At 37.0% G+C, this 22,113-nt stretch overlaps 1 protein-coding gene and 1 pseudogene across 13 annotated transcripts in view; one reads left to right on the forward strand and one right to left on the reverse strand.

Moving 5' to 3' along the window:
* LOC309639137 (desmoglein-1-like) overlaps nt 1-22,113 on the reverse strand; it is an 888,370-nt gene that overhangs the window by 122,739 nt on the left and 743,518 nt on the right. For 3 of the 12 annotated variants that reach the window (XM_082415985.1, XM_082415991.1, XM_082415990.1), the window contains exon 1: nt 4,923-7,254. The exons of 1 other annotated variant lie outside the window; for it this stretch is intronic. Coding sequence is in view for 1 of the 11 variants with exons in the window: in XM_082415993.1 (XP_082272119.1) it covers nt 4,923-4,977 (55 nt within the window). In the remaining 10 variants the exon portion in view is untranslated. Of the gene's footprint in view, nt 1-4,922; nt 7,259-22,113 lie in introns of those variants that run through there. 8 more of the 12 variants (XM_082415997.1, XM_082415986.1, XM_082415988.1 and 5 more) reach the window with 7 other exon arrangements.
* Nucleotides 14,951-15,475, forward strand: LOC309639206 (small ribosomal subunit protein uS10 pseudogene; annotated as a pseudogene). Its single transcript has one exon. The product of its transcript is annotated as a small ribosomal subunit protein uS10 pseudogene (transcript).

Below are 22,113 nucleotides of genomic sequence, written 5' to 3' on the forward strand. Positions count from 1 at the left end.
CTTTTTTTCCAATAAATGGTAAAACACCTCATATCATCACAATAGACAGAAAAACAAAACTATAACTAAGATTTTCTTCCTTGTTTCTTGCTATTTTTTTTAATCTTACCAATAATAAGCATAACAACACCTTTAGAGCCAAATTCCGTGTAGAACTTAATGAGATGCAGCTAGTGTCTGTATTTAGTGAGCCCAGTGGCATATAGGATGGATAATCATAAGTCAGTTCAGAAAAGATAACAAGTTAGTGAAAAGTTAATAATAAAGATATTAAAGTACAGATTTGGGGAAAGTTAGTAAAAGTGCCATCTCAAAGTTCTAGTGAAAAAAGTAATTTCTTTGATAATGTATGTGAGATTTTAATTAATGTCTAAAGAATGGAATTGATAACTTGATTGATAAAAACAGATTTTTTTTTTCCTACAGTGATTCTTTGATGGTTCACTTTTTAATGGTATTTTAATCTCTTTAAGAAAGATAAGGTAAAATGATGTTTGGTGACTTTGGTGACCTTAGTTTTACTTTACTGATACGGTCCCTTCATTCCTAAAACTGAAGTTCCTCAAATTTCCTTATGCCACTTACTGCAACTGATCAGGGCAGACAGCAGCTATCCTGGGCTTCAAGAAACTCTGTGGGGGCTTCCCTGGTGGTGCAGTGGTTGAGAATCTGCCTGCCAATGCAGGGGACACCGGTTCGAGCCCTGGTCTGGGAAGATCCCACATGCCATGGAGCAACTGGGCCCGTGAGCCACAATTACTGATCCTGCGCGTCTGGAGCCTGTGCTCCCCAACAAGAGAGGCCGCGATGGTGAGAGGCCCGTGCACCGTGATGAAGAGGGGTCCCCACTTGCTGCAACTAGAGAAAGCCCTCGCACAGAAACGAAGACTCAACACAGTCATAAATAAATAAATAAATAAATAAATAAATAAATAAATAAATAAATAAAAAAGACCGTGAATTTCTTTAAAAAAAAAAAAAAGAAACTCTGTGACTTGTGGAGAAGATAGATAGGAATAGAGATAACTATGGTTTTTCCTCTATTTTTGAAGGAATTCAAAGACAAGCTTCTTAGATTTTCTTCCAGTTGATGATAGCGAGGGAATCATTTTCAGTTGAGATTTGTAGATTGTAGAATATGTATTGATACAGAATTTTAAGTTTAATCAGCTGATTCCTAAGATTTTGAAAACATTTTTTAGGCACTGCCTTGGTTCCATCATTTTTGAATTTCCTGAATTTATATCCAGAATCTTATCTATGAATATTTCTGTTTCAATCACGAGAACCATATCTGACCTCAGTTGAAAGAGATTGAAGAAATTGCTTTAAAGTAATTTTTGCTGTTTATCTTATGCTAAAGTAGGAAAAAGGGGCTTCTGCTCTGTTCCCAAGATAAAGCAACCTGTCTGGTATCTTTCTGCTTGCTCTCCTCCTGGAACCACTTCCCTGCCCCAACCCCACACATTTCAACTCCAAAACTCAACACCATGATGGTACGTGTCACTCAAAGAGCACGTGTGACCGAAAATTCCTGGCATCATCTAAATCCTTTCTTATACTAAATAGCAGGTTTATCTCATCAAACACCATCTATAGTATAACCAATGGAAGTTGAAATAATTTTTACTCCAATAGATTATTCAGTGTGATGAATGATGGTTTCTAAAATGTTATTGATACACATCTTAACATATTCCTGGGCTCATCACTGATGAAGTGGTATCATCCTAATGATATCGATAGTATAGTGGTTTAGTTTCTGTTATACATTTTGAGTAAACAAGAATAAATTTCTAACACCATAGCATACACACACATGCACACACACACCCCAAATAGTTGCATTAATTTTATACTTAGGTGAAAAATGAAAAACCATATTATCCATTAGTTTTGTTTAAGAAAATTATTAGTTATCATTCATAAAGGTAATTTGCATAGCCTATACCACTGTGATAATGTCTCAGAGAAAGCTGAAATGGGATAATGTACAAAAGACACACTGGTATTTATTATTATTATTACTATCAGTATTAGCTATAGTGCTTCTATCTTAGATGACATGATTTGAAAGAGAAATAAAGCCTTTTAGACCATCTGTAGGAACTTACATGTCATTGGAGGTTTCAGTCGACATTTTTAAGGAGCCGCTGCTCATTTGTAATGCCTTGGTCATATTGCAAGAGAATGTTTAGAATATATCAAAGTGCTAACCAGATTACCAGTTTGATTTTGCATGTTTTCTTTAACAAGGATGAGTATCAGATATCTCTATTTAAAAAGTGGAAAAATAATAACAGTAGTTGACACCTACACACTCCCACTTACCTCATGCCTTTATGAGAATAAGTGAGTTTTAACTGAGTAAAACAGAAGTAGAAGTAAACCTATAAGTGTGTAATCCCCGCTATTACACAATAGCTACACATGCTCGTAGAATTTAATGTGTTTCTTATCACAGGAAGTCTGAGGGCATCATTTGTGGTATCTGCTCTTTATGGGGCAGGAAACAGTGAGAAAGGCATTTAAAATGCTTGGCTTCTCAGAACTCACCGTGAGGAGACTATCTCTAACTAGGACTGAGGTCACTTCTCACCTGAATGGTTGATTTGTCTCCACACCCATGAAATCCCCTTTTCTCTGCTGACACTGCCAATTTAAATTTATTTTATGTGTGATGCAGACAGATGTCTGCCAGGAGCTGGACGGAGTCCATTAACACTTCACAGAGGGAGGGAGGTGGTTTTAATACTTGAGTGGTAGTTGGCAGCTCTAACTCTTGACCCTACCTTGGGAAAAAGCCTGGGCTCCTCAAAACTTAACTAGTTTTTGGTACACAGGCTAATTTCTTAGACCTTTTTTCTATCGTGAGCAAGAGAGAAAAACCAAGAAGTGTTCCTCAGCTGATTCATCTTAAAGGTGGCTAAATTAATGATTAATTTAGAATAGAGCTCTCTCTCTCTCCCAAGACAGGAATGATGACATATATTGTCAGTGTTGTGATGGCACCTCGTTCTATTCCATATTCTATGCATTTTCAGAGGAAGTTAATTTCATGGAATATTTCCAAGTGGCTGAATTCTCATCCTCACCTCTCCTTAAGGCATACAGGGCAAGCAGGAGTCCACAAAGGCATATTAAAATCTTAATGAACTGCCAATTTTATATGTAATTATGATTGCAAGATTCATAATTTCTGTAGAATATAGTCTACAAAGCTTATTTCTTTCACATAATCCTTTATTTCTTCCCGGGGCTGTCAGGCAAGGCTCATTCCAGTGAGCACTCTTCCAGCTTTCCTGAATGTGTTTGTTGAGTATCGGAGAAAAATCTTAGCCAACCTCCTGGGCTAACAAGCACCTCTCTTGTAATGCTTGCTGCCTTTGCCTCTGACAACTGTGGTCAAGATCTCTTTACTTGCTACTCTCTAGTCAGATTGTAGCAGTTGATTGACTAATCTGATGTTTCCCTGAGGCCCAGCTGTCAGCAAAATATACCCAATGTGAGCCATCTTTTCTCTGGGGTTGCCCTCTTAATTCCTACTTCCTGTTTTCTCTTTCCTAACTAGGCCAGTTTCTAAGGGATCTTCAGACATTCAGTGTAAAAGAAAATAATGTTTATTTTTTTAAGTGCTTTCTGGCAACTTTTTAGGAGATTTTATCAATAAACATAAAAGACTGAAGCCAGTTTTTGTTTGTTTTGTTTGCTTGTTTTTTACTCTCTTAACATAGATTTCTTTTTGAAAGTTTGCTTTAGATGAGTTCCTATTTTGACCTTCATTCAACCCCTTACCAATTAGCTTATAGTTCATTTCATTCTAAACATTTCTTTTTTGTGTTTGCAGTTTCAGCATTCTTTTAAAGACTCAGGGCTGTAGAAAATGCTGTGCTTGATCAGGTAGAATAAATTAAAGAAGGGAGTGTTGTAGATGTTGGCAGTGAAGACTATCATTGTTTGACAAAGTGCAATTTGAGATTCAGCAGTTTCCTTTCCAGTTTAAGAAACCACGTCCTAAAAGACAAGCCAAATCATGAGTGCAAAAGAGATGAGAGATTTATGTAAGAACTTAAATGTACATTAGAAACCCTGATGGAGAGACTCCATTTTTGTCACTTGTTAAAGACTCTACTGTGAGATAGACCATTACTCTAAATGTTTCACTTTCCTGTTATCATTTTTCTTCATGTATTTTTGCCTCCCAGCCCTTTATAGATTATACTGCTCCTCGGAAAATTGCCTATAGTGCTGGCCTTCAGAAATGTGGTTCCAGGGTCTGTTTGTTTTTCCACTTCCTGTTGCTCTCAGCCGTGCCATATTGCTTCAGCCACAAGACTAGCCAAAAGCTAGCCAAGACCATGAGGCTTGGGATATCACTGCATTTCTTTACTAGAATGGCCTTCTCAGGGAGGTTAGACTACCTTCATCTCCAGTTCTTTTCTAAAGCTCATATCTCAAAAACCTGGATGCTGACTTCAAATAAACTATTATTAGCCCAGCCTTGTGTTCAGTCTCTGATAAGTGTCCCCATGCCATACGCAAGAAAAGGCCAGTAGCTATTCAAGCCTTCTAAGTGTGCAGTTCTTTGAACCTTACAGAGCATTTTCATATTCAAATTATTTCTTGTTTAACCCTCACAAAACTTCTATGGGTTGGAATAACAACCCTATGTTACTGGGACTTAGCCAGATTCAGGGCTGGCAAATGGCCATCTCAAACCTTTATCTTCAGATTCCATTCCAGTGCAAGTGGAATTCTTATTTGTTTTGTTTCTTTATTTTCCAGCATATCTTTACTTACCACATTCCTCAAAGGCCAAGAAAAATGTAGGAAAGAGAGGAAAAGAGCTTTTCTGATAAGTGGCAAATTTAGAGTGCTAATAGTATGAAAACACATTTAAGTTGAAAATACATTCACCATACCTTTTAGAAGCATTCTTGGAGGGGTTTTTCGTACGCTGAAAACACCACTTTGCATGGCCAATGTCTTGGGGAGAGAGCTCAAGGAACAAGCCAGGAAAGCTGCTGTAGCTCTCCGCTCAGGGAAAGTGTGAGCTCAACTATATCTACCCCGTGGTTGGGTGATTGCAGCACTGGCTCTGTTTTGTGGGATTTCCCCTGTCTCGCCATACTTGGGCAGGTGTACAGTTTTAAAGATAACAGATGATCTTATCTACTGTTCATGCCCATGCTTTGTGTGCCAAGTTTTAATAAGGAAGTCTTACCTAGGTAACCACAATGACCAGCGTGTAGTATTCATACCCCTCTGAGATCACAGACCAAATCTAGTTTCCAATTTGCTAGATTCTACTGGAAATGAGTTATCTGAATCAATGAGTTTTAATACTTTGGGTTTAGCAAATGAATTCAAGTCAGTGTAATCAGGTATTTTAGAAGTCAACTCAGTCCATAGTCGTACTGGCTAAGGACAGTGAGAAAATCACAGTAAGGAAAACTTTGAGTGGTTTTCAAAATGCATTACTTACAGAGCCTCACACTTAGAGACAGCTGAAATATAAATGATATATATGTACATTATTGTCCACTGCCCCCAGCAGACACCAGCATGTCTACAGAGACTTTAGGAAGACCCTAAAGGTTTTAGGGCTGCGGTTCTATATCCTTCGTGTTTGCCAAAAACCTGCATCTGTAAAACACTCCAGAGTTGATTCAGATAGTCATGGCCTCCTTTCAAGGAAGTCTGTTGATTTCTATTTGGAGAAAAAGGAGAAATTAAAAACAAAACCAACCAAAAGGACATCTTAGGGGATTTAACTCTTTATTCCTTTCCCCTGTGGTCCTGTCTACATAGCAGTTATTACTGCTAGAAGTCATCTATTTTTTTACGTGTTTATTCCCACCTATTCACCCATCATATATATTCCACAAGAGTAGAAACATTCTTTTACTTTGCACTAAATAAACATTGTTGAATGAATAAAAAACAACTTCAGAGAACACCTTTATCCACCCTACCCTTTATGTATTAAAACATTGAGACCCAGTACATTTAAGTGATATAAGAATTTTCAAAATTAGCAATGAATGAATCTGGATAAAAACCTGGGTCTTCTTACATCTCCTCTTTTCTGTGTGTTGGTTACTTTCAAAAGGTCACCTATTCAAATACATTCAGCCGAAGAGTATTTATTAGTTGTCACTGTGTCAGTCACCTTATACAGAAAGTGCAATAACACTGTTCTTGCCTCAAGGAGTTTATTATCTTGCAAGAACAGTAAAACATATCTACTGAAACTACTTCCCCCAATGGATTGCTCCTCCAATGTGAATAAAACCACTGAATCTTTGGCAAATCCATCAGTGACACAGCAACTTGGCTCAACACACTTTGGTAAAAAGTCAATTATATTGCACAGTGTATAAATACCTTTTACCAAATTCATCTACCTGCATGTCTATCATGTAAGATATTGTTTCAGGCCCTATGGACACATGGTTAGTCTATGGCTCTTTGCATGGAATTATTGGATGGGACTTCTTATAGGTTCTGACACTACCATCTTTTGTCACACAATTCATTGCTCTCCTAATGGCCACCTTGAGGAAGTGGTGAGAGGGGGGACTGGAATGAACTGTGACTTAAGTTTTCTCTTCTAGGCCCTTAACCAAGGCCTGAATTTGTCTGTCTAATTACCTGAAGAATATACTTGTTAACATAGGGCAGGCAAAAATTCCATGTTGTCAGCAAAACTTTGATGGTATCAAAATAAATGTCATGTAATCTGAGCTTTTGAAGGTGGGGTTTGAGAAACCAGAAAGAAGGCTTTTCTGATAGGCAGGGGGTGAGATGGTAAGGCCTGGTGGGACTGAGTGAGAGATTCCCTCCCCACCACACAGAGTATTGCTCAGAAAACCACCAGCCTGCCTAAGTCTGGTGCATGAAAGCAAAGGAAGAATTTCCTTTTCCTGGTCAATATTTACATGCACCATGAACCAATCACCTCTGTTGTGAACCCTGCAGTCTCATACAGATCAAAGATTACAAGAGGAGGTGCTGCTGCTGGACATTGTCATTGCTCAGGGCTAATTACTCACAGGAGAATCCACTCAGGAAAGTTGCTGAGCTGGTTTGCTGGTTGTTTGGTGGAGACTTTTGTTGTTGTTGTTGTTAATTCATTTCCTTATTTTTATTTTTATTTTTTTTAACATCTTTATTAGAGTATAATTGCTTTACAGTGGTGTGTCAGTTTCTGCTTTATAACAAAGTGAATCAGTTATATGTATACATATGTCCCCATGTGTCTTCCTTCTTGCATCTCCCTCCCTCCCACCCTCCCTATCCCACCCCTCTAGGTGGTCACAAAGCACCGAGCTGATCACCCTGTGCTATGCAGCTGCTTCCCACTAGCTATCTATTTTACATTTGGTAATATATGTAAGTCCATGCCACTCTCTCACTTCGTTCCAGCTTACCCTTGCCACTCCCCATGTCCTCAAGTCCATTCTCTACGTCTGTGCCTTTATACCTGTCATCCACCTAGGTTCCTCATAACCTTTTTTTTTTTTTTTAGATTCCATATATATGTGTTAACATGAGGTATTTGTTTTTCTCTTTCTGACTTACTTCACTCTGTATGACGACTCTAGGTCCATCCACCTCACTACAAATAACGCAATTTCCTTTCTTTTTATGGCTGAGTAATATTCCATTGTATATATATGCCACATCTTCTTTATCCATTCATCTGTTGATGGACATTTAGGTTGCTTCCATGCCCTGGCTACTGTAAATAGAGCTGCAATGAACATTCTGGAAAATGACTCTTTTTGAATTATGGTTTTCAGGGTATATGCCCAGTAGTGGCATTGCTGGATCATATGGTAGTTCTATTTTTACTTTTTAAGGAACCTCCATACTGTTCTCCATAGTGGCTGTATCAATTTACATTCCCACCAACAGTGCAAGAGTGTTCCCTTTTCTCCACACCCTCTCCAGCATTTACTGTTTGTAGATTTTTTGATGATGGTCATTCTGACCAGAGTAAGGTGATACCTCATTGTAGTTTTGATTTGCATTCTCTAATGATTAGTGATGTTGAGCATCCTTTCATGTATTTGTTGGCAATCTGTATATCTTCTTTAAAAAAAGTCTATTTAGATCTTCTGCCCATTTTTGGATTGGGTTGTTTGTTTTCTTAATACTGACCTGCATGACCTGCTTGTATATTTTGGAGATTAGTCCTTTGTCAGTTGCTTCAGTTGCAAATATTTTCTCCCATTCTGAGGGTTGTCTTTCCTCTTGTTTATGGTTTCATTTGTTGTGCAAAAGCTTTTAAGTTTCATTATGTCCCATTTGTTTATTTTTGTTTTTATGTCCATTTCTCTAGGAGGTGGATCAAAAAGGATCTTGCTGTGATTTATGTCATATGGTGTTCTGCCTATGTTTTCCTCTAAGAGTTTGATGGTGTCTGGTCTTACATTTAGGTCTTTAATCCATTTTGAGTTTATTTTTGTATATGGTGTTAGGGAGTGTTCTAATTTCATTCTTTTACAGGTAGCTGTCCAGTTTTCCCAACACCACTTATTGAAGAGGCTGTCTTTTCTCCATTGTATATTCTTGCCTCCTTTATCAAAGGTAAGGTAACCATATGCATGTGGGTTTATCTCTGGGCTTTCTATCCTGTTCCATTGATCCATATTTCTGTTTTTGTGCCAGTACCGTACTGTCTTGATTACTGTAGCTTTGTAGTATAGTCTGAAGTCAGGGAGCCTGACTCCTCCAACTCCATTTTTCTTTCTCAAGATTGCTTTGGCTATTCGGGGTCTTTTGTGTTTCCATACACGTTGTGAAATTTTTTGTTCTAGTTCTGTGAAAAATGCCATTGGTAGTTTGATAGGGATTACACTGAATCTGTACATTGCTTTGGGTAGTATAGTCATTTTCACAATGTTGATTCTTCCATTCCAAGAACATGGTATATCTCTTCATCTGTTTGTATCATTTTTAATTCCTTTCATCAGTGTCTTATAGTTTTCTGCATACAGGTCTTTGTCTCCTTAGGTTGGTTTATTCCTAGGTATTTTATTCTTTTTGTTGCAGTGGTAAATGGGAGTGTTTCCTTAATTTCTCTTTCAGAATTTTCATCATTAGTGTATAGGAATGCAAGAGATTTCTGTGCATTAATTTTGTATCCTGCTACTTTACCAAATTCATTGATTAGCTCTAGTAGTTTTCTGGTAGCATCTTTAGGATTCTCTATGTATAGTATCATGTCATCTGCAAAGAGTGACAGCTTTATTTCTTCTTTTCCGATTTGGATTCCTTTTATTTCTTTTTCTTCGCTGAGTGCTGTGGCTAAAACTTCCAAAACTATCTTGAATAATAGTAGTCAGAGTGGGCATCCTTGTCTTGTTCCTGATTTTAGAGGAAATGGTTTCAGGTTTTTCACCACTGAGAACAATGTTGGCTGTGGGTTTGTCAGATATGGCCTAAATTATGTTGAGGTAAGTTCCCTCTATGCATACTTTCCAGAGAATTTTTACCATAAATGGGTGTTGAATTTTGTTGAAAGCTTTTTCTGCATCTATTGAGATTATCATATGGTTTTTATCCTTCAGTTTGTTAATATGGTGTATCACATTGTTTGATTTGCGTATATTGAAGAATCCTTGCATTCCTGGGATAAACCCCACTTGATCATGGTGTATGATCCTTTTACTGTGCTGTTGGATTCTGTTTGTTAGTATTTTGTTGAGGATTTTTACATCTATGTTCATCTGTGATATTGACCTGTAGTTTTCTTTTTTTGTGACATCTTTGTCTGGTTTTGGTATCAGGGTGATGGTGGCCTCGTAGAATGAGTTTGGGAGTGTTCCTCCCTCTGCTATATTTTGGAAGAGTTTGAGAAGGATAGGTGTTAGTTCTTCTCTAAATGTTTGATAGAATTCACCTGTGAAGCCATCTGGTCCTGGGCTACTGTCTTTTGAAAGATTTTTAATCACAGTTTCAATTTCAGTGCTTGTGATTGGTCTGTTTATATTTTCTATTTCTTCCTGGTTCAGTCTCAGAGGTTTGTGGTTTTCTAAGAATTTGTCCATTCCTTCCAGGTTGTCCATTTTATTGGCCTATAGTTGCTTGTAGTAATCTCTCATGATCCTTTGTATTTCTGCAGTGTCAGTTTTTACTTCTCCTTTTTCATTTCTAATTCTGTTGATTTCAGTCTTCTCCCTTTTTTTTCTTGATGAGTCTGGCTAGTGGTTTATCAATTTTTTAAATCTTCTCAAAGAACTACCTTTTAGTTTTATTGATCTTTGCTATTGTTTCCTTCATTTCTTTTTCATTTATTTCGATTTGATCTTTAATATTTCTTTCCTTCTGCTGCTAACTTTGGGTTTTTTTTGTTCTTCTTTCTCTAATTGCTTTAGGTGTAAGGTTAGATTCTTTGTTTGAGATGTTTCTTGTTTCCTAAGGTAAGATTGTATTGCTATAAACTTCCCTCTTAGAACTGCTTTTGCTGCATCCCATAGATTTTGGGTTGTTGTGTTTTCATTATTTGTTTCTAGGTATTTTTTGATTTTCTCTTTGATTTCTTCAGTGATCTCTTTGTTATTTAGTAGTGTATTTTTTAGCCTGCATGTGTTTGTATTTTTTACAGTATTTTTCCTGTAATTGATATCTAGTCTCATTTTGTTGTTTTTGCAAAGGATACTTGATACGATTTCAATTTTCTTAACTTTACCAAGGGTTGATTTGTGACCCAAGATATGATCTATCCTGGAGAATGTTCCATCAGCACTTGAGAAGAAAGTGTATTCTGTTGTTTTGGGATGGAATGTCCTATAAATATCAATTAAGTCCATCTTGTTTAATATGTCATTTAAAGCTTCTGCATCCTTATTTATTTTCATTTTGGATGATCTGTCCATTGGTGAAAGTGGGGTGTTAAAGTCCCCTATTATTATTGTGTTACTGTCGATTTCCCCTTTTATGGCTGTTAGCATTTGCCTTATGTATTGAGGTGCTCCTATGTTGGGTGCATAAATATTTAAAATTGTTATAGCTTCTTCTTGGATTGGTCCCTTGATCATTATGTAGTGTCCTTCTTTTTCTCTTGTAATAGTCTTTATTTTAAAGTCTGTTTTGTCTGATATGAGAATTGCTACTCCAGCTTTCTTTTGATTTCCATTTACATGGGATATCTTTTTCCATCCCCTCACTTTCAGTTTGTATGTGTCCCCAGGTCTGAAGTGGGTCTCTTGTAGACAACATATATATGGGTCTTCTTTTTGTATCTATTCAGCCAGTCTATGTCTTTTGGTTGGAGCATTTAATCCATCTACAGTTAAGGAAATTATCAATATGTATTTTTCTATTACTATTTTCTTAATTGTTTTGGCTTGTTTTTGTAGGTCTTTTCCTTGTCTTGTGTTTCCTCCGTAGAGAAGTTCCTTTAGCATTTGTCATAAAGCTGGTTTGGTGGTGCTGATTTCTCTTAACTTTTGCTTGTCTGTAAATATTTTAATTTCTCTGTCAAATCTGAATGAGATCCTTGCTGGGAAGAGTAATCTTGGTTGTAGGTTTTTCCCTTTCATCCCTTCAAATACGTCCTGCCACTCCCTTCTGGTTTGCAGAGTTTCTGCTGAAAGATCAGCTGTTAACCTTATGGGGATTCCCTTGTATACTATTTGTTGGTTTCCCCTTGCTGCTTTTAATATTTTTTCTTTGTATTTAATTTTTGATAGTTTGGTTAATATGTGTCTTGGCATGTTTCTCCTTGAATTTATCCTGTATGGGACTCTCCGTGCTTCCTGGACTTGACTGACTATTTCCTTTCCCATGTTAGAGAAGGTTTCAACTATAGTCTCTTCAAATATTTTCTCAGACCCTTTCTTCTCTTCTTCTTCTGGTACTCCTATAATTTGACTGTTGGTGCATTTAATATTGTCCCAGAGGTCTCTGAGACTGTCCTCAATTCTTTTCATTCTTTCTTTATTCTGCTCTGTAGTAGTTATGTCCACTCTTTTATCTTTCAGCTCACCTATCCATTCTTCTGCCTCAGTTATTCTGCTATTGATTCTTTCTAGAGAATTTTTAATTTCATTTATTGTGTTGTTCATCAGTGTTTGTTTGCTCTTTAGTTCTTCTAGGTCCTTGCTAAACTTTTCCTGTATTTTCTCCATTCTATTTCCAAGATTTTGGATCATCTTTACTATCATTACTCTGAATTCTTTTTCAGGTAGACTGCCTATTTCCTCTTCATTTGTTTGGTCTTGTAGGTTTTTACCTTGCTCCTTCATATGTGACATATTTTTTTGCCATCTAATTTTTATTTTATAGAAATCCAGGGTACCTTGGTGATGCTTTGTAAACAGAGCATGAGGTTTCAAGGTGCTTGATGTGTTTGTGCTTCTACTGAGGTTAAGGAGGGCATCTTGTGGGTAAGAAAGGAAACACTGAGGGGAGAAAGGATGGTAAAGACATTCTTTTAGAATTTTGCCATATTTGGTTTTAATAGTAGGAAACAGAACAGCACACCTTTAAATAGGGAAGTGATGCTAAAGGCATCCTTATTTGGGAAATTATTCCTAATTTATATTGGTTATCTTAAACAAGTATATCTTTGCTTCTCTAAAACTCATTTCATCTGCCCTTTCTTTAGAGATTACATGAGGAAGTAAATGATGATTAAGAAGAATATAGGGACTTTCCTGGCAGTCCAGTGGTTAAGACTCCATGCCTCTACTGCAGGGGGTGTGGGTTTGATCCTTGGTGGGGAGCTAAGAACCCACATGCTGTGCAGCACAGCCAAAAAAAAAGAAGAATATAAGTGGAAAGAAAATGTCAGGTTTGGAACAGAGGACTGGAATTTTCTCTGCATGGAAACAGGGGCAAGCTGTAATTCCACCTCTTCAACTTCAGTAACTTGTGTTTTAGAAATGAGAAAGGCAGGCTCACTCACTCATTCAGCAGGCCTATGGGGCATAATATAACATCGAGATCTCTTTTGTGCACATCTGTTTATGAAGAAGTAATAAGAGCCACTCATTACTCAGTAAGTTCTGCTCTGTTTCTTCAGAACAAATCATAACATAGGAACTAAATATATATGCCAAATGTTAAAAAATTAGATTCCTTTCCTACACTCACTAGTCTCTTTCTTCTTTTAGAGTCTCCAAAGTGTTAATGTGCCCAGAAAATGGATGTACTTGAAGGCATTCCATCAAATGTTACAAACACCAGTGGTTAAGAACCCTGGAAGAAGAGCCTTCCTGGGTTCAACTAAGGCTCTATGCTTACTGGTTGTATGACTTCAAACAAGTTACTAAATGTATCCAAGCCTCAAGTACCTCACCTGCAACACGGGGTGATAATTTTACCAAACTCATGTAGTTGTCATTGTTGTCACTCCTTCACTTCCTCGGGTAAATTTGTTCCTAAGTATTTGTTGTTTTTGTTGCTGTTGTGAATGGGATAGTTTTCATTATTTCTTTTTCAGATGTTGTGATGTTATTGTACAGAAATGGAACTGATTTCTATATGTATGTTGTTTTAAAAAGAAAATACTAGCAAACTGAATTCAACAACACATTAAAAGGACTATACACCACGATCAAGGGTATTTATCCCCGGGATACAAGGATGATAAACATATGCAAATAATAAATGTGATGCACCACATTAATGCAATGAAAGATAAAAATCATATGATCATTTTAATAGATGCAGAAAAAGTATTTGACAAAATACAACATCATTTCATGATAAAAACTTTCAACAAATTGGGTATAGAAGGAACATAACTCAACCTAGCAAAGGCCATAAATGACAAATCCACAGCTAACATTATACTCAATGGTGAAAAATTGATAGCTTTTCCTCTAGGATCAGGAACAAGACAAGGGTGCCCACTCTCACCACTCTTAGTCAATTTTGTTTTCTTCTCCAAAATCCCAGCTTTTAGAGTAGATGTTTTTTCTGGCTCTATTTCATTTATTTCTTTGCTCTGATCTTTGTTACTTCCTTCCTTCTGCTAACTTTAGGCTTAGTTATTTTTGTAGTTTCTTGAGGTGTAAAGTTAGATTGTTTATTTGAAATCTTTCTATTTTCTTAATTATACACTTATCATTATAAACTTTCCTATCAGAATTGCTTTTGCAGAATCCTATAGGTTTTGTTATGTTGTCCTCCTATTTTCATTTCTTTCAAAATATTTTTTGATTTTTCTTTTGATTACTTCTTTAACCCATGGGTTGGCCAGGAGTGTGTTGTTTAATTTCCACATATTTGTGGATTTTCCAGGTTTCTTCTTGTTGATTTCTAATTTCTAATCATTGTGGTCAGAAAAAGATACCTGTTATGATTTCAATCTTCTTAAATTTGTTAACATTTGTTTTGTGTTTTATCATATAGTCTATTCTGGAGAATGATCTGTGTGTACTTGAGAAAAAATGTGTTCTGCTTCTGTTAGATGGTATGTTCTATAAATGTCTGTTAGGTCCATTTGGTCTAATATATGGTTTAAGTCCAATATTTCCTCACTGATTTTCTGTCTGGATAATGTATCCATTGCTAAAAGTGGGAGCTTTAAAGCCCCCTATTATTATCATATCATTGTCTAGTTTTCCCTTCAGATTTGTTAGTAACTGCTTAATATGTGTAGGTGCTCCAGTGTTGGGTGCATATGTATTTACTACTATTATATCTTCTCTATGAATTAATCCCTTCATCATTATATATTATCCTTTTTCTCTTGTTACCATTTTTGGCTTAAACTCTGTTTTGTGTATGTGGCTTTTTTCTCATTCTCATTCTTTGCTCTCATAATTCAGCCTAAGGGATTAGGAGGTTGGGAAGCAGGTGGTTTGCAGAGGACCTTTGTTCTCTCTTTAATCTCCAATGCTTTTTTCCCTAGGAGAAATGGAGATAAATTGACTAACAACACCTTGTGAAAACAACAGTGAAGTATGCTTTGTTTTAAAAATATACTTCTAGCTCTTGGAGGAAGACGCGGTCGCTCTTGCTGCGGAGCCTTGGGCTTCCCGCTCCCGCTCCTGACTCACTGCTGTTCGCTCTCGCGGAGGAACAAGTCGGTCAGGAAGCCGCACCGCAGCCATGGCTTTTAAGGACACCGGAAAGACTCCCGTGGAGCCCGAGGTGGCGATCCACCGGATTAGGATCACTCTGACCAGCCGCAACGTGAAGTCGCTGGAGAAGGTGTGTGCCAACCTGATCAGAGGCGCGAAGGAGAAGAATCTCAAGGTGAAGGGGCCGGTGCGGATGCCCACCAAGACCCTGAGAATAACGACGAGGAAAACGCCCTGCGGGGAAGGTTCTAAGACTTGGGACCGTTTCCAGATGAGGATCCACAAGCGCCTCATCGACCTGCACAGCCCTTCCGAGATCGTCAAGCAGATCACTTCCATCAGCATTGAGCTGGGAGTCGAGGTGGAAGTCACCATTGCAGATGCTTGAGCCAGCGGCTCTAATAAATTGATAATCGACCAAAAAAAAAAAATATATATATATATACTTCTAACATCCTTTGTTAAACACTTTACTAGTTGTACATTTATTTCTATTCTATATGATAATATCTTAATTGTACAACCTTAGGTCCTTAGGCTAACATTCTAGGTTTCAGTTTTTTGCATGAATATACTGGGAAAGCATTTTATGTTTTGTTTTTTATTCATATAATTTTGACAATTTATTTGCAAGAGAGAATTATTTAATATGAGAAGATACAGTATATGAAAGGAGCAGGTTTTAAGCAGGTTCAATTTTTGTACAGAAATCAGAAATTCAAATTTAAGATGTATGAAAGTCTTGGAAAAGGTACATTGCACTCTCCCTCTCTTTTTAACATTATTTCTCCTTTTTTGTTAATAATTCAGGATCAACGTTACGGACAATCATTGTCCTTTATATGTATTTAACTCTCTTGCTTGATTGCTTCTAATCATTACTGGATTTGAAATCAAATTAATAAAGCTTATCTAAAAGTGTTCAAAGTAAAAGTAGACAGTTTCTGATGGAATATTCAAAGGAATCTTCAATGCATAGAGTGCATGTTTTTGGGGGTTTTTTGGGTTTTTTTAATTTATTTATTTATGGTTGTGTTGGGTCTTTGTTTCTACGTGAGGGCTTTCTCTAGTTGTGGCAAGCAGGGGCCACTCTTCATCGCGGTGTGCAGGCCTCTCACTGTCGCAGCCTCTCTTGTTGCGGAGCACAGGCTCCAGACGCGCAGGCTCAGTAATTGTGGCTCCCGGGCCCAGTTGCTCTGCGGCATGTGGGATCTTCCCAGACCAGGGCTTGAACCCGTGTCCCCTGCATTGGCAGGCAGATTCTCAACCACTGCGCCACCAGGGAAGCCCGCATGTTTTTTAAGTCTATTGATTTTATGACATCCATCCAGTCAACAACTTCCTTATTGATCTTCTTGCCAATTCTTGTTAAGTAAAGATTCTGATAGAAAAATTATTAAATAAAAATATAGGGAAAGCTTTTAAAATTGAATCTTTCGGGAAAGAAGTAGAAAAGAGTATGTTATTTCCCCTGATTTTTAAAACAACTTTACTTATAATCTGACATTTCATAAGAACTATAAATCTATGAATCACTCTGAATTTGCCATTCTATCAAATTGGACTCACCACAATAAGACCATATATGAGGTTACAAAATAAACTACTAAATTTATTTTGAAGCATTTTGCATTCATTTGGCAGTTAAATGTCTCACTTAATCCAAACCTTACTTAACTAACAAACACAGGTCACCTTTTCCTTTCTCAGAGAAGTCAGACAAAGCATGTATTATTCCCATACATTCATTGCATCATTGTGGCATGTCTTTGGTTAGGTATGACTCATGAACAAAAAGACTATCTTTCATTATTGAAAACAAGACTTGTTTAAACAGAGCATTGTTAATTCTTTTTAGTTGAAATAGGTGGCTACCTGGATGACTATTCTGCTATTTTCTACTGTGCATTCATACCTCTGAGTCATATCTAGGTGTTACAGCATGGGGTCATTATGCAATCAAAAATGTAAAAATAAAAATAAATAAAGTGGAAAATAATTTCACTATGATCAAAAAATGTGTATGATATTTTAGGTAATGCATTATTATTCATCATAAACTAAACTGTAGGAGTATTTTTTTTTAATTTATTTATTTTATTTATTTATTTTTGGCGCTGTGTTGGGTCTCCGTTGCTGTGCATGGACTTTTCTCTAGTTGCGGCGAGCGGGGGCTACCCTTCGTTGCGGTGCGCAGGCTTCTCATTGCAGTGGCTTCTTTTGTTGTGGAGCACGGGCTCTAGGTGCACGAGCTTCAGTAGTTGTGGCTCACGGGCTCTAGAGCGCAGCCTCAGTAGTTGGGCTTAGTTGCTCTGTGGTCTGTGGGATCCTCTTAGATCAGGGCTCGAACCTGTGTCCTCTGCATTGGCAGGTGGATTCTTAACCACTGCACCACCAGGGAAGCCCCAGCAGGAGTATTTTAATTCTCACAAACAATACAGTGTTTTATAATGTTAGGCAAGTGAGGTAACTCTTGGAGGAAGTTTTGTCTCACAATCAAACTGTAAATTTCAGTTAGGAGACTTTGAGTTAGAATATCTTTTCCATACTTCTTGGTTAATTGTTATTTTTTATACATCTCCAGTTTCACTTTTCTCTCTAGCCCTATGGAGATATTTCAGTATTTGTCTTGTTCCAGGAGACTGTTAGAAAGAGGATTCTTTGTGCATATAAAATGATCATAAATTTCTCACACTTGGTGACTGGCCAAGCAGACCAATAGGTAGATCCTATTGTAAACAAGGCAAAGAAACTGATAAAGTGCAGCAGAGTTAAAAGGTAACTGGCTACTCACTGTTGACTTGATTAGCTATTTGACATACAAGATACCTTTATTTCTGTTCCTCAAGTGCAAAATGATCTGCCTTGTGGTTTTATTGTGATCTCTAATCATAAGTAAAATATAATCACAATAAAGCAATAATCAATGAACAAATGGAAGAAAACAATTTATAGACTTTTTTTGAACAGCATACAAAGTGTCACTGAAAATTAATGAAAGGAAAAAACACCTGGCCATATACTAGTAAAATATTAGTGATTAGTGATTATATTAGTATAACATATATTATTTTTAAAAGTTCTTAAATGATATTAATAAAATACTATATATGTTCACTGTGTTATGTCTCACTCCCAGTTATATATAGTATTAGAATTATATGTATATAATTTATATATATAAATATATATATAGTGGTATATCAATATATATAAAATAAATACAGCTAGATATAAATATAATATAATTTATGTGACATGATAAATCAGTGGGAAAAAGAAATATTTATTTATTTAATCAGCAAAAATTTATTGCATGTATAAAGGATGCCAGGAAATGTTCTAGGAACAGCACAATTTTTGCCCTAATGTTAGGTTTATTTTTTCACCAGAAGAAACATTGTGTAAGGAGAAAACTAAGTGATAGCTTGGAACTAATTTTTTAGAACTAGTTTAGGAAAACACCAGAGTTATGGGTAGAATGAGTTAGGGAAGAAAGTGTGGAAAATAAATGCATTCTAAACATTTCTTTTTTGGTGTAGGAGTTAGACAAATTGTTGGGGAAAGTATAAGAATTTTAAAATTTTAAATTAATAATAGAGAAATATTAATTTATTTATAACTCTTAAAAATAGAAGTCTAACCATAGGGCATAAGAGAAAAGTATCATAGACTTTCCCATTAAAAAAACAGGGAAAAAAAGAATGAACATTCTCTACTTCTTCTGGAGCTTAAGATGGGCACCACACACAAAGTTAGAGAGTGCTTGCTTATAGTCATGTGACTATGTTGTCACCAGTAGATTGTGTAGAAGTGACATGTAAAATTTCTGCTATAAATTAAAGAAAAATTGCCTGCCTTGATTTTCTTATTCCTGCAAGCTGAATACAAAACATGTTCACATGCCAGCTTTGGCCATAAAGTTAAGAATAAAGTCAGATGTGACAAAAACAACAGAATGGAAGGAACCTGGCTACCTGGACAGCTACATAGAGCGGAGTCACCCCGGAAACCTGAATCGCATATTTTGGGACTGTTATGTTATGTATGAAAGAAATAAATGCTTTATTTAATAAAACCACTGGGAATCTCTTTATTATTATAGCTTAGCTTTGCCATAACATTAGAGAAATTAGTACTGAAAGTGGGGTGTGGACATTACAAAAACAGATGTGATATTGGTTTGAATATACGGCAAGGTCACACGTACAGTGGGCTGGAAAGATCGTTACCCTTGTTCATGCTTTGAAAACATTTGGTAAAAATATTACACGTGGTGATTTGCAAGACAAATTTCCCACTGAGCTTGTACCTCTAGGTGAAGTAGTTGGAAATTTCCGGCAAGATAAAGTGAGAATGATGGTTACAGCATAGAAGTCAGAAAATAGAAATGCTTGAGACTAAAAACAAAAAAAGCTGTGGGTGTGGTTATTGGAGCATGCAATACACTATAAGCAAACAAACTTACAGATTACTATGTTTTTAAAGGATCGTGATACCAAATTAGCCATCAGCCTAGCCTGTAAAACCCAAATTGCAAGATCTGAAGCAGTCCTCGAGGAATGCATACTTTCCAGCATTCACTTAAGAGTTGCCATGGAGTATCAGAGACATGAAACAGATCACAGAAGGTAAGGCCAGAGAACAGCAAGGACATTGGACGAAGGATTTGCTCTCTGAGAGAGGGACAGCCAGATGGACCAACCAAGGACCTACTCCACTACCAGCACAGATAGATGAACAGCTCCTTTTCCATCAGAGTGAAAAGTGCTCTAGACCATTCTCTCCAGTGTGTTCTCATGCTTTCCTTTTCCAAATTGGAGATTCTATTGCAGTTACACTGTTCCTGCTCCACTACTGTTTCTTTAGGGGATGGGGCGTATGGAAGGGAGATAACATGTTGACTTGATGAAGAGGATTGTACTTCAACCAGAGATCCTGAACTGTGAGTTGGATGAAATAACTGAATCGGACATTGATTCTTTTCCTTGGAAAGGAGGTGAGCAAGTTCTAATTATGGAAAGAAGTTTACATCGAAATAGTTGGGTGGCTAGAGCCAGAGACAGCAAACTGTCCACCAAATCCCACTCTCCCTTTCTCTGTAGTAATAACAGTGTAAACTGAACATATGCATTCCCTGGCCGAGGTTACATTTCCAGAGTCCTTGCAAATAATGATGTAATGTGACTGTGTTCTTGCCAATGCCATGTGAGTAAAATTTCTGGGGACAATTTCTGTCTCACTTGTTTAAAAATAAGTAATTGTTTGATTTCCTGTCCTTTTTTCCTTGCTCCTATGAGATGGAATACAAATGTGCCCGCGCTGCAGTTTCAATATGTCGGAGATGACAGTGCACCAGAGGATGGCAGAAAAACAAGATGGGAGGAACCCGGTTTTCTCAAAAACCGTATAGAGCCAAGGTGCCCCCATGAATCTGGACCACTTTTCCCAGGACTGTTGTGGGATACTGAGAGAGATATTTCTGTCTTTAAGGTACTGTATTTTTCAGATCTTTTTAGCAGCTTAGTCTTTACCCTAATATAAATGGGTAAGAGGACAAAAAGGAAACAACAAAAAGTGTAATAAGTAATCATGTTTACTGAACAAATAAAATCAAGTAGAATAGTTATTTCACTAAACGTGAAAGTACTGGATTCAACTAGCAAAGAGCAGAAGTAGTCAGGTATGAATTAAACAACAAAATCAACTATTTTTTCTTCAAAAGAAACATGCATTCAAAAAGTGGAAAAGTGTAGAAACATAAAAAATAGCCAAAAATATACCAGGCAAATGCAATACAAGAGGAAACATGGCAATATTAATAATAGGCAAAGGAGAATTCAAAACTCAAAGCATCAAATATAATAGAAAAAATACAATGCATGAAAAAAATATGGCAGACATATATAACAAATAACAGAGAGGTTAAAATTTGCAGATATTAGAAGATTATGATAAATCAGAAATATGGAAGGGGGTTAGCACTAAATCAAATTTTCATATACTTCAGAATCATCACAACAAATAAACAGAAATAATGAAGGGTAGAATATCTGACTAGTTGAACAACAGGCAAATTTAATAGTCCAATAGACCAGTAGTCCAATACAAACAGAGAATGTGCATTCAATTCTCATGCCCCTGGAACATTTAGAAAAAACAATCATGAACTTGGCTACAAATAAAATCTTTAAAAAATTCCCACCCACATTATATAACCACAATCCAATAGCTAAAAATTAAAATAAATAAGATTTTTAAACTCACAAAACAATTATTTCTCATAAAAAATTTTTCTTAAAAAAATCAGCCTGCATCTAAAGCAAAATCAAAACAGAATTATAGGGCTTCCCTGGTGGCACAGTGGTTGAGAATCCGCCTGCCAATGCAGGGCACACGGGTTTGAGCCCTGGTCCGGGAAGATCCCGCATGCCACAGAGGAACTAAGCCTGTGCACCACAACTACTGAGCCTGCACTCTAGAGCCCGCAAGCCACAACTACTGAAGCCCGTGCGCCTAGAGCCCGTGTTCCGCAACAAGAGAAGCCACCGCAATGAGAAGCCTGCGCACGGCAACAAAGAGTAGCCCCCTACTCGCCGCAACTAGAGAAAGCCCGCGCACAGCAACGAAGACCCAATGCAGCCATAAATAGGTAAATAAATAAATAAATAAATAAACAATTCTAAAGTGTGACAAAAGATACGACGAAGTGGAGCAGAATATGTCACCCCAAAGTGTGTCACTCTGGCATAAACTCACATAATTAAAGTGACTTAAGAAACAGCTGGTACAAAAAGGCCTTCCGACCCTGCTTTGTCCCCCTGAAAGCAGGAAATAAATCTCCCATGTGAAAGTTACTCTCCCTGTACCAAGAGGTAGAGAGACAGCCTTTATCACCAGAGATAGAGAATTCAGAGCCGAGAAGGCTATGTAAACAAACCTTGTCACTTCTTCACTAATTTACTACCCCAAGCCCAAACTTATTTGTCTTGTCAACCCTTCACAAATTTATTGTTTCTCTGTTTAAAAGGTATAAAAGCTGCCTGCTTTGGTCACTTCTTTGAGTCTC

Source organism: Balaenoptera physalus (genome assembly GCF_965194825.1).
Source record: "Balaenoptera physalus genome assembly, chromosome: 12".
Lineage (NCBI taxonomy): Eukaryota > Metazoa > Chordata > Mammalia > Artiodactyla > Balaenopteridae > Balaenoptera > Balaenoptera physalus.